This window comes from Camarhynchus parvulus, chromosome 2, assembly GCF_901933205.1.
Source record: "Camarhynchus parvulus chromosome 2, STF_HiC, whole genome shotgun sequence".
Lineage (NCBI taxonomy): Eukaryota > Metazoa > Chordata > Aves > Passeriformes > Thraupidae > Camarhynchus > Camarhynchus parvulus.
In genome coordinates, this window is record NC_044572.1 from 91189557 (window position 1) to 91203124 (window position 13568).

Sequence of the window (13568 nt, forward strand, 5' to 3'; positions counted from 1 at the left end):
ACCTTTTTGCTCAGTGGTTGCATCACAGTTTGAATTTCTGTGTCTAGTCTAGCAAGTCCTAAACTCCCTTGAATCTCTCTCCATGCTCCTCAATGCTTATTTTGGTAAAAGAGAGTGACCTCAAGTCAGAATCATGGTCTTTCTGCATCACATTTAGGGAGATCCTTCTGCTGTGCTGAACAGGACATTGACTTTATCTTCTGGTGTATGGATCTGTGTGAATATCCAACTTGATTCCTGTGTGAATATCCACCTTATGTAGGGAAGTAATGGCAAGAGCTCTTGCTGATTTAGTTGAGTATGTGTGAAGTCTCTTGCATGCTGTAATGAATGGGACTGGGACCTCCTTGGAGGGATATAAAAAATTCACCGTTCTCCTTGGAGACCATTGGCCATGGCCAAGGGATTTGTCCTAGGAGAACTTGGCAGCCAAGTAGCAGCAGCCTTAGGTCTGGGGAGAGATGGAGAAACTGTGGGTTAAGAAAAGGAAGTAGTGAGCCAGGCCTCAGGGCAGGACCAAAGGCGTGCTAGGAGCCAGAGGGGAGCGCGCAGAGCTGCCTGCGCTGCAGAGTCACTGCCTCACCTGGAATATGGCAGATCCCTACTGCCAGGCAGTAAGAATTCAGTGTGAAGGGGGAGCTTTATTTAATAAAACCTTGGTGCTCTCTCACCTATGATTTTTGTCTCCCTAAAATTAACTGTATTCTACACAGTAGTCTGATGGAATCCTGAATTTTTTCTTTAATTTAAAGAAATTCTGAAACTCCAGGGTTTTTCTCCTTTCTTTTTGATCAACTCCAGACACGTGCATATTCTAGCTGTCATTTTTGTGCATGCTGAAATATTATGGATGGATTTTTGTGGGTGGCAAAATGTATATGCCTGGCACAAAAGTATTCCAAATTTGATATTTTTGCTCCCAAAGCGCGGAGCTGTAAAAAATTCCTGCGTAACAAGCTTTCCAGAATTTTGTTACCCATGAGCTAAGCCATTTTGGCTGTTGGCACAGAGAAATTAGGAAAAAAAGTGATCTTAGGCAGATAGTTGGCTTGGAAAATTGCATTCAGAAGCTCTGAAATTTCACAAGATTGTAAGGGTGGAAAGCAGCAATCTCTTACAGCAAAGATCCATAGTCTGCAGTGCCAGTGCCAAAAGCAGCATACAAGGCAATTTGAATAATATGCATTTTTGCATAATGTGATATGGGTTTGAGCTGCAGCCTTGTGAGGAAAACATGTGTGAGATGTCCTTGTTCCCAGCTCCTGGCTTTCTCCTGGTTCAGCACTGACACATGGGCCAGACTCTGCCATTAGGTGGTCACTGGTGTCTGTTTGCTCCAAGTTTCCACAAGCACTGCCTTCTAACTTAGGCCACCAAAGTAGGCTGGTGATCCACTTGTTCCAGATTGCCCTTGAGATGGAAAGTGTCAGACAGCTTTGATAACGGGTTTTGCGTATTGCTCCTTTTTGTGTTCTAAATCTCCAACCAACTTTTTAACTAAGCTGTGTTTAATAGCTTCAGCAGTTCTGAAAGAGATGCTGAGACTGCTTTCAGTGAGGTTTGTTGTTTGTGTATAAAAAGAAGTGGATATGATGAAAAATGTAGCCCAGCATTTGTAATATAAAGATTTTTACCAAGTTAGGGAAATAAAATTAGTTTAATTTACAGTGTCATCACTGTACTGAAGATTATACCAGTATTAATGAAAAGTTGGTATCTCACTTAGTCATCTTGGCAACCTAAAGCCATGCAGGGATACAAAGTTCAGTATGTCTTGTCTTTAAAAGAGCCACTTCTGGTTTTGAAGCTATTTAAAAGGCTATTCTAACAAACAATTAGTAACAGGAATGCTAAAACTGTAACAATATAGGCATACTAATTGATTGTATTGTGCAGGTAGGTTATGAATTCTTAATTTTATGGTTTTAATAAACTGTCTGCTATTGGTTTTGTGTAGATCATCCTTTGCAGGCTGGAAGTGCCAAGTGCAGGATAATTCAGTGAATGATGTGGACTATTTCAGCTTCTTGTTTTCAACCCTTATAGGTAATCCATATAAATGTAATAATTCAGAATTAACAAAATGAAATTTGTTTTGATAGTCAATTACTGAATTTAATTTAGAGTAAATGGTTTAGTAAGTACTTCCTGAAAGTAATTCTAATCTTGTTATATATTTTTGATATGAGATTTTATTTTCTTGATCTGATTTTTGACACTCTGCTTTTACACTTTTCCATTTGGGCTGAATATTTGCATACTTTTCCTTCATTCTAGCAACTTTTTCAGGAAAATATGAGGAAAACCTAAATTTAGCATATGACATATAAACAAGATTTTTTTTCCTAGCTTGAGGTAAATGCCTTTTATTGGCTCATAACAATATAAATGAGTGCCTCTGGGATTTCCTGTGAACGTGCTTACGCTCTTAAAAACATTCCATCAGAATAAAGTAATCAAAGTACGTTCAAGTGAGCTGGCCAAGGTCAGCGTGTGAGCAGAGCTACTTCTGCTACTCTATTCTTACTCAGCTATAAAAATAGTTGCATTCTGTGGTGATGCAACTTTGGGAAGTTACAGTGCTTAAAATGGCGTAATACTGCTGAGAAGTAACTCCTGCTAACTTGTGCTGTGGTAAAAAATAGTGTGTTTTCTTTATCACCTCAGTTTTTTATAATGTTCAGATACTTTGTTTTCAAAAATTACCTTTTTGTTGCTAAAATGGTAAAAAGAGTGCTGAACTGATAGCAGAGAAAATGAAAGCAAAGCCCAAGTAACTCTTGTGGAGTGGTCATCCTGTTTTACTAAGATATCTAATATCTATCTAGAAATAATAAGCCAAATGGTATTTTTTTTTAATCCCTGAAGTTATATTATTTATTACTAAGTAATTTGGAATACATGAAGTAGTTTGCATTATGTCAATTTTTGTCATTTTTTTGGAGATACATATATTGAAACTAGCATAACACAGGCCTCTTAAGGTGCTTTTTATATCACATTATAGTACTAATGAGTTTTAAAAATATTTTTATTCTCTGTCAAAATTTTTACTTTAATATACTTAGTTTATTAAACCAAGCAAGAGCTTTTAAGAAAAAAATTGTTATGTTGACATAGTGTAAAAGACAGTGTTTGTCAGTGATGCTGTTGAAGTAGAACACTGTTTGGCTTGTTTTGTGATACTGTTGTACTGCTTCTTCTTCCCCAGGGTTTTCAAGAGAGGAGCTGACTAGTCTCCAGGGCATTAGAGGAAAACCACACATTAGCCAGACACAGCTTTCACCTATCCGTCTTTACCTAACTGATCTGGACCAGTTTTTACACCACTGGGCTGTGACAGAGGTAATACATCAACCCTAATTCTAAATGACAGCATACAGACTCTGAGTGCTCTCCATCCCTTTTCCACAGATGGCTAAATCCTGTCGTGATTTGAGTTGACAAAAGAATGAAAAATATAAAAGCTGTCAAACAACCAACATTTTTCTACAGCCATCAGATAATATTTTGAAGGAAGCTGCTGTAAAAGTTAAATGTTTGGACACGTAGTATGCAAAATCATACTCAAGCAAAAGATTGGTAGAAACCTTGGTGGGAATTCTTAAGCACTAATATTAGGATCAGCAATATATTTTGGCTTTCAAAAACAAATTTATTGTAAAAATACTAATTATAAAGAGTTTTCCTGGAGAATAAGTGCCACTATTAATTAAGAAGCACTTGCATTGAATAAGATTTGAACTTTCAAGCAATATTAAGTTGGCATTAGTCATTATTTTGAATAATTCCTGATTAGTTAACCAAAATATGCTGGGCTTAGAAACTTCACTCAGAATTCAGTACTTAACATCATAAGAGCTGAAAACTTAATTTGTCTGTGAGTTCTAAAAGGGATTTGAGCCACCAGATTTTATTTGAAACCGGTGCATTAGCTGTCTTTCTGCATTAGCTCTTTTTATTGTTCAGCTCACCAGAAACCACTTTGAGGTGTGAAATCATGTTGTAGTGACATGCCAATTTGACCGTATTTATGAAGTTGTAGTCCTGAATTCAGAAAGAAGAGCAAAACAGAAAGTTTTAGTTGTGTGGTTTTTCATTCAAGAAAGCAATATTGTAGATGTTTTCTACTTAATAGTGTTTAAGTGATAATGTTCTGAAATTGATGATAGTCTGAGATACAGATTGAATGTGTGCTGCTAATTTTAAGCAGGGCTGTTGTTTGGTACCATGACTCACGCACATTTTTAGGTGTCCTGCCTTCAGTCATTCAGCCTGTGGAGCAGTTGAACTTTCTAATTTGTTTTGCTTTGTCTCTTCTGGACAGTAATGAAGTGTTTTCTCAACAAAATACCTTTCTCCAGTATGGGGGGATCAGAATGCTCTCTTTCCTGTTGCTCTGTGAATGCACAGAGCAACTATTTGTTTCTCAGAGTTAACATAATCCCATACAGTATCTGAAGGATTTATGTACACCTTACCTGTTTCTAAAAATGTCACCTTTAGTGTTTCCTCCTTCCTCTTTTTGCTTCTATTCCATAAATCTTTCAAAGTTGGCAGTGAAATAGGACTGTTTTCACAAAGGAAACAGTGAAGTAATTTGATTTCTTTTTTATGCCTTTGGTTCCTGGTTGCAAGTTTGAGTCTCTTCTACCACAATGTTCAGTGTTTTGGTGCTGTCAAGGAGAGCCAGTATTTTCAGAAACTTGAGACGCACTTTTCTTAAGTATCTTTTCTCAGGAAAGAGACAAGGTGCTCTCCCAGGTTGTTAGAAGGGGATGGTGTTCAGTAAGCAAAGAGCTGGATATCCTTGGTTAGTGAAAGATGCTTTGGACATCCTGTGGAGCACTGCACTACTTCTGCACTTGTGTCAGCCCCAAGTCTTTCCTGGAGACTATTTTATGAAAGAGGATAGGAGCAAAATCCCATACATCAAAATCTGTGTGAAGAAGGATGAGACCTTCTAGGCCCACCTGATTTTGTGGGCTCTTAACCAAAGAGAGTTCTTAACTGTTGCATTTCCCCAGTGAGGGTGGTCAAATACTGGAGTGAGTAGCCTAGAGACATTCTGGTTCCCATCTATGGATGTACTCAAAACCAGGCTGGACACACTGCAAGGGTGACTTGCCCCAGATGGCTCTACTTGAGCAGGAGCCTTGGATTAGAGGAACTTGATGATATTCTTTCCAACTCTAGGGATTGTGTGATTATTTGAAAGCTCCTTCTGAAACAAAACAGGCCTTTTTATTTCACCATCAACAAATCTTTTTGTTATTTTTGCATTTTAGACAAAATGGAATTCACAGTATGAGTAAGGGTTTGTTGTTTTCTTTCATTTGGTAAGTTTGTTACACTTATATTTCATCTAAAAGTCAAGCTGCTCTCACTAAAGGCCTGACAGGTACTGCAGTGCTGGTTGGGGTGTTCGCCCAGGTTTGCTAGGGTGTTTTTTTTTCCCCATGGAATTTTGGGAACAAAATAGTAGGGGCACCTCTTCAGTAGCTTGCTTTCATAGTGGAGAAAATATAAGATAATCTTGCCTGTGATCTGGTAATAATGGTGGCATATCTGGTTGTGTTACAATGAGAAGTGATCAATAGTATTGAGGCAACCACTTCCTTTTATGAATTGCAGAATTACATTCATTCACTCATCTGGTTTTGATTTCAGATGCAGCCATAGATATGGTAAATGATGCATAAACAAAATCATGCTGATGCTCTTCAGCTTTTAGATTACTTTTTTCACTGTGTTTAAGTATCTAATACAGCACTGTGTTCTTTAAGTTTTGGGGGTTTTATCTTTTCCTCGTATGAGTACCATTCTCCAACCTCAAACATGTTGACCAATATGGTATATAATGCTCAGTTTCTGAAAAAAATTGTTCTGGGGACTGTAGTCCATTAAAACATTGGGAGTTGGAGTCTAGACAAATTTTTAAAACCAAGGAAGTAAAGAAGGAAAAAAAAAGACAAAGGCAAGCTTGTTAAAAACCTTTGCATTCAGGATTTGCTACAAGCCGCACAGGAATATTTTTTGTAGATCAAGTAGTTTTCACTAGGTACTGAACAAGCTAATCTGCTCCCAAAAGGAAAAAACAAAAACAAAACCAAAAAACCCTAAACAGCAACAACAACAAAAAAATCCCAGCTAGAAGAGCAAAGCCCAGAGTTGCAGGCTCTGGGGAGAAGACAACTGCCAGCAAATCATGAGGCTCTCCTAGGGTGTCTGGCATATCACCCCTGTGATATGAGGGTTCCGTGTGCATTGAGTGTGAGGGAGGTAAGTTTGGAGGCTGCCTTCTTCCAAGTGGAGATAGTTCAAGGTGTGATAGAATTTTGGAGTCAAAATATTTTTAGCTGTAGCAGAAAATTGCTTTATTTAGATAGAGAAGTGCTGCAGGAAATAATAAACCCTGGCTTGAATTAGTCATGCTTTTGGTGGAATTTGGTATCGTACAGAGCTTCTGAATGCTAACCTTTCATCTGTTCCCTTGCTGGATAAGGAAGGACAGTGGTGATGCTGTAATGTTAAGCAAAATGTTTGTAGTAATTTTAAATACCTGCTAAATGAGAACAGTGCTTGTTGGCTGCAGATCAGGCCTCTACTCTGTGTTGAGAATTGTTTAAGAGTTCTCATTATGTAGCTGTAATTCAGGATTTCCTCTCAATGGAAAAGTAGTTTAATGTGGGTGAAAATAAATAAAGAACTCTGATGTAATCAGAATTTGATGGCCTGGTTTCCTTTTAATAAATGAGATTAGTGATCAGATTCCTATTAGTCATTCCACCGTCTTCTTTCATTTCTTCCACCTCTAGTTTTGTCTAAACCATTCTTAATTTTTAGCTCTCTGCTGAAAAGAATAAAGTTGCAAATACTAATTCCCCATAAGTTTTACAAAAATAAGCAGGTGGAAGAGAAAAAGCTCTGAATTAGAGCAGGGTGGGTTATAACCCTGTTCCAGCATCCTGCTTGGCAGCACCCAGCCTGCAGGGGCTGTCGCTTGGCCAGCGGGCTGTCGGGGTTGTGAGGCAGGAGCAGGGAGGATGGTGGGATGGAAGAAGGGTCCCAGGTGGGAATCTGGAGGCTACAGCTTGTTGGCCTTACTGCTCACTGCTCCACTTTGTTTCCCAGTGCAAGGAAAGGCAGTCCCACCTTCCTGTCCATAGCTGTGCAGTGGGTGGTGTGTGTTTCTGTGGGTGAAGAGCTGGAAGAGGGAATTTCATGTATAATGGATGCCTGTCAGAGATTTGGGAGAAAAAGCAGTGTGCCTCTGGAGAAAGGGCAACTTCTGGAAAGGAAAAGAATAACTTCAGGCATTTTCAAACAGCAGTTTGGACTTCTGGGGTGTTATTATAGCCAGGGCACTTGGTAGCGTGTGGGTAACAATAACAAATGCACTTGTGATAGGAAGTAATGCTTTTAGGTAGTTTTTAACAAAACCTGCTTTCAGATGGATATTGTTTGTAATTTTCTTTTGACTAGAGCGTGGTTTCGAATTGGAATCATGGCAATCTGAAACAATGTTTTGGGGTTTTTTTTAAGCTTTTAAATAGTGGTGATTTTCAGTTAAGAAGCAATGCTTCAGAAAAGTGTCTCTTTAGAGCTATGCAAAGCAGCATTTAAAGGTTAGTCTTCATGATTTGTCTAAAAGAGATGTTAAATGTGGGAACTTTGGTTCTTTTTCTGGAGGAACTTCTGCTTAAAATTACTTCTGTCTTGTTGAAGCCAATTATTTAAAATCACCCCCCTGTAGCTGAAATAAATGGGACTCCAGAATAAATGGTTGCAGCCCGAGGGAAGAGCTTCAGCCTTGGCTCATTTTAACTGTGCCCATAGTGTTTGTCAATGATATTGTTCACTCCCCTGTAATTGAATTGCTCTGCCAGGATGGAATGAAAAAGTGCCCAGAGAAATGAAGAGTTTAACAAGGTAACAGTGTATACATGGTAATTTCTGTTGTAATATTTGATGTTTGTGACGATTGAACATTTCAGAGGGGGAAAGCAAATGATAATTTGAGGCTTTGCTTGAAGTTGAGATTCCAGAGCTGTATCGAGCCCACAGCTGACTCAAAGAAATAAAATATTCAACCAATTGTTTGAAATGTTTAAGAGCAAACATTAAGAGCGAAGGTCAGCTGCTTTTAAAAGCAGACTTGAATTCAAAAACGTGGAGATAATGTAGTGTAATACACCAATCTGTGTCCATACCTGTTCAGTCTTATAAGTGAAATACAGTTGGGAAGGCTGGATCTGCACAGATGTGCTATTGAAAAAATTACAGCAAATCAATAAAGATAGCAAGTCAGTGGATATAAATTAAAAGCCCTGCAAGGATGTTTGTCTTGAGAAGTAAATGGTGGTATTGGAGTGCTGTAGCTTAATTTGAAGCAGAGATTAATGCTTTAAAAAAACTCTAAAAAATTTTTACAATTTAGATTTTTGAATTGAAGTTTCTGAAAGATTTCAGCTTGTTGTCTTTATTGAACTTTACAGGTCGAAGTTACATTAGGGAGAATGAGCTGAGGGTAAATAAACTTCCTTCTAAATAAAATTCCTTCTAAACTAGGAATATAGTACAATTTTAATCTTCTTTAAGGAAGACAAAAAATTCTATATAAGTCCATTAGCATTTAGTAAAGTTACATCTTATCCCAGCTTTAATGTTTAGAGGTGAAAATAATTATTTTCTTGGAAAGTAATGCAAAGTCCAGAGAAATAGAAGGGAAATAATTGAAGTAAAAGGAATGACCTAATAAAGCTCTTATTCAAAGATCTCTTTCATAAGATGTAAAACTTAAAGCAAACAAAAAAGTACCCACACCAGTCCCCACCAGTAAAACACAAAAAGTAATACACAAACTTCCAGAAAATCTAAGCTGATCTTCAGGCCAGTGCTCCACTGTACCTGCATCATATACTTCCAGCATATTGTGTAACACCTTGGAGCTGGGAGCTCACTGCAGTGTTACTGCACATAACTAGCATGAATTTAGAACTCCACAGGTACTGTGTGTTGTGCTTTATATTCAAATCCTGGCTTGTGATACCTAACCTGAGTTTGCTTAGAGAGACAGGCTTTGTGGGACGAGCTAAGTGTTGGGTTTTCTGGGTTTTCAAGTCCTGTTGTTTGTAGAAGAGGCAGGTGAATTTGGAGACTTCAACATCAGGTGTTCCTTTGACTGTCCTGTGTGTAGTCTGACGAGGAGGCATCCAGAGGAGGAGCAATTGGCTGTAGTGACATTTCATAGCTGTGAGGAAGCTGCAGAGCCATGAAAGAAGGGCATATTATGGCTGCAAGAGGATGAAACAAAAGCTGTTTTGTGGTGTCCTTTCTTTGAATTTTGTTAGTAAGATGGCTTTGAGAAGAGAACCTGACCTGTGATGTTCTTCACAAATGGCTTTGTGTACCCTTGGATGGCACAGTGGCTGTTGAGCTTAAGCCCTGTTTTTTCTAATAGCAGTGTTTTCAGAAATGCCCCTCACTTAGAGAACCAGGGTGATGGTCTCTAGCTCTCCCTGCCTGGTAGCACCAGATCTTGCTGGTACCCAGACTTGAGCACATGATCAAGTTGCTGCACAGGAGGTGAGCTGTGGTGCTTGCCATTCAGGTATTTGTGTCCAGTGGCAAATAAAGATAACTTCACTTAGTTTAATTGATTCTCAGATATAGATTTTGTATCAGACCCCGTGTCACAGCCAAGGAGCCTGCAGCCAAGCAAGCATCACAGTTAGCAGATGCAATGAGTTTGTGTGCTGCAGTTACACTGTGACCAGGACATGAACTGTGTGTCATAATTCTTCTAAGTCTTTGGAAATACCAAGTCTCTATCAATATGTGGCACATTATATATGTTCTTAAACATTTATAATTCTTAAATAAGTTTTTCCGTTCCCATTTTGCTACCCTGAATATAAAATTAGCTCAATAGTGAGGTTTTTTCCTTTGTTGGTTACCTGTGTAATGTTCTTCTGCAGACTCTGTTCCTCTTTTTGGCTGTTTCTTTTTTTAACTTAGGTTTTGTTTTGTTTTATTGTGAGTGTGTAGGGTTTTCTTGTGGAGGTTTTTATGGGATTTTGTTAGGGTTTTTTTTTTTTCCTGGAGTCAGTGAATCAGGAATATCTTTCATATCCACCCCTGTGAGCTTACCCAAGGCAGATGAACAAAGATCTCTTGTTGTACGCGGCTTTCTCAACAACTCAGGGCACTGTTAATATTGCCCTGTCAAATCAATTTATTTCAGAAAGAGAAGCAGCACCTGTCAGGGGAGTACAGTGTCTGATAAGTGAGAGTGCTTCAGGGGAGCTGGCCAAGCTTCAGAAGCCAAGCTTCATTGCCTGCCCCATCACCTGAAAACTTCTCGTTTTCTACGCTCTGCACTAACATGTTACACTGGATACAGTCCTGCTCCAAACAGGCATTTCACAAGGGCTGGGGAATTCACTGCAGAACAGCCTGTTACATTTTAGTTATCCATGTCTGAGGTCCATGTCAATGGGAGTTGAAAAATATATTTTTAAGTTCACCTTAGGTTATAGTATATGGTGTGTGCCAGCTTTCTTTTTTTTAATAAAATCATTTGTCAGGGAGTCTGAACTGCCTTTGGTTTGACTCCACACAGTGGCATGCTAAAATACTCCACCCATTATCACTCCTTCTTGCTTGGGTTCCTCTCTGTGCTCCTGGTTGTGTGTGTCTTCAGAGGAAGGTGAGTATTTTTCTTTGAAGAAAGAGTCCTTTGCAGCATGACTAAACTTGGAATAATACAAAAATTTTCTCTGGACAGTTGCTGGTTAGTGGTTTCCTTGAGACTTTGAATCAGGATTCTGTTGTGTTACAGGAAGCATTGAGGGAGTGGGAACAGTTCAATAATGAACAAAACATTAGTGTCGCTTCATCAGGTGTGCTTGCTCCTGTTCCATGAGGGCTCACACTGAGACTGGGCTTCCTTGGGTCGTCCCAACTCTGTCTTCTGGAGGCAAGAGCATCTTAGAGATGAACAACATGAAACTGATGAATTCCTCTGATTCTGCATTAGACCTGTGAAAAGCCTGTGTGGGATTGCACTGTCAGTCAGGGGGGCTGTCAGTGGCAAAAATGCTTTTAACTCATCCAGTTGAAGTAAAATACTCCATGGTGTCAGGATCTCCAAAAAAACTGGGTCAGGCTGTGCTTCTGAGGGGCCTTTTCAGCCTTTTTTGTTTGTTTGATTTGTTTGGGGCTGTTTGTTTTGTTTTGTGGTGGTTTTTTGTTGTTGGTTTTTTCTTCCCTGTTGTGGTTGGCTGCTGTTGGAGTTTGTCTTCAGTGTGGCAGGCGAGGAGGCCCCTGTAGCAATGACTTCCCCAAGCACCAGTAGGGAACCTGCTGCTGCAGCTGTGTGGCTCGTGATACTTGGGCTTGTCTGATCAATAGGGTTTGGTTTGAAAATCTGCCAGTGGATTACAGGGCCTGTAGCATTTGCTGCATAATGATAACAGATAATCCCTGTGCTTAACAGAATTATTTCCTTTAGGTTAATTTATTCAAGTGAATATTCAAACAAAACCAAAAAGAAAAAAAAAAAACACCCTAATAAAATGTCTAAGCCTAAGCCAAACCTGTTAAAAAATACTTGCCTCAAAAAGAAAAAACCATCCCTCCCTGATCAAAAATGCCTGTTCTCAGTCCATTCACTTCAGGATTGCTCTGAAACAAAACTACTCTGGCTTTGGTCCAAAATCAATCTATGAATGTGCCAAAAATGTGATAAATGTTAATCAAATGTAATGTAATGAATCAGCTGTGACATTTTATTATGGAAATTAAAAATCCTGCAAAACCTTGCCTAAGGAAAATAAATTGTCAGGGAAAATACTAATTTTCATGTGATAATTAAGTTTTCTTTTTCCTTTCATTTCCATGTCTAAAAACGTTTCAGTTACACTTTTATAACAGGCATTTGGTATGAAAGCCATTTCAAGTAGGATTTAATTTATGGAATTGAAAAGAATTGCCTCTCCCACTTAATTGTAGGAAAACAGAAGTGATGTAGGGAATGGTGGTGCTGTTTTGAGGGTCCAAAAGATCTAAAAGATTGAAAAATCAACCTGTACTTTACCACAGCCCTTCTAAGGAATTATGCTGCTGTCCAGTAGTGCCTGTTTTCCTTGCCAGGCACTTTCTCCTCTCAGGGAGAGCTTCAGTGGATGGTGGGCTTTTTCCAGGGGCATAGTCCTAAGGGTGAAATATTAATAATGAAATTGTATTTTTGTTGGGTGGGCCTGGTGGATTTGCCTTCAAAGTCTCTAATTTGTGGGTCTGTACTGACTCACAAGGCATCTCTCTGGCAGACTGTGTCTGGTGTGATGTGCTCACAAGTACGTGGCAAACCCCTTTAAAAGTGCCCAAGTTTTGCCCTATGAGCAACAAATGTCTCCTGCATTTTCTCCTTTCATAGTCATCCTTCCTAATTTCCATCTCATCTGCATTCCCAGCCAGCCATGATCATTGTTATGTTTAGTTGTTGTTTGGTTACATTTGTTTTGGTGCAGCGTTTTTCACCACTCTGTAAATGACAATAAGATCCCTTCTTGGGTGTCACTTTGCCAGCCCAGGCAGGTTCAGTTCTTTGCCTTGACACTGCTAAGACAGGATCTCTGTGCCATTTTTCTGTCTGTTTGGTTTGAATTTGCATTTCCTGACAATGAGTGGCTCCTACTTTGCACAGTATGTCAGAAATGGTCTAATTCTAAGTAAGATCTTACAGAGTAGTATTGGAGAGATGATCCTTATTCTGTCTAAGCATTTCTGTTGGGATTATCTTTGTTTTTACATCCTGAAGTAACATCTGCCTATTTTGTAGTTGTATCACAACCACTCGTGGTCAGCTGTTACAGAATTTCCTTCACATTTCCAACTGGTAAAACTCATAGCTGCACACAGAAGTTTTTATCAGTCTCCAGGCACATGACCCACCACTTTTTTTCACTGAATTTTTTCTGTAGCTGTTACTCATCAAACCTGTGTGATCTTTTCCATAGGTTAGTCCAGTTCTCCTGCCTTGGCAGGGTTTCTCAGCTTGGAGCTGTCACCCAACAGATTTCATCAGTGCAGCTTTACCTTTTGTGTAAGTGCTGCTCATTAAAATACCAGGTCAGATTGGTGTCACAATTTGTCCTTGACATGACAGTCCCCAGTAATAACCTCTGTTGCAGCTTCACTTTATTCCTTGACACTACTAATAACACAGATGTTTTGAGGGGATTTCTTGGGAATATTCCAGAGTACTCAATATTTTATCACTTTCAAATTGCAGTGAACAAAAGCCCTACTATATTTAGGATGATGTACTCAGTTTTAATAATATTGTTTAGTTATAAAATAAATGTACAGTAAAGGTATTCAGTCCAAGAGTATCAATGAAATTGTCTTTTAAATAGTCCTGCTAGTCAAACAAAACACTTGCACTACACCTGTGATACTGATTAACATGAGCAATGTCCTGACAGCCCAACAATGTTGTGTGCCACTAGGCAGATGTGTTAAGGATCTCCTGAATTTGGCTGGCATAAGCAGGGCTAAAAACA

The 13568-nt window shown here is 39.0% G+C and overlaps 1 protein-coding gene across 3 annotated transcripts in view; it reads left to right on the forward strand.

Annotated features, from left to right (window-relative positions):
- Positions 1 to 13568, forward strand: part of TEX10 (testis expressed 10) — a 54452-nt gene that overhangs the window by 34731 nt on the left and 6153 nt on the right. For all 3 annotated transcript variants that reach the window (XM_030971089.1, XM_030971088.1, XM_030971090.1), the window contains exons 10-11: positions 1958 to 2046; positions 3212 to 3345. In XM_030971089.1, coding sequence (XP_030826949.1) covers positions 1958 to 2046; positions 3212 to 3345 — 223 coding nt within the window. The remainder of the gene's footprint in view (positions 1 to 1957; positions 2047 to 3211; positions 3346 to 13568) is intronic.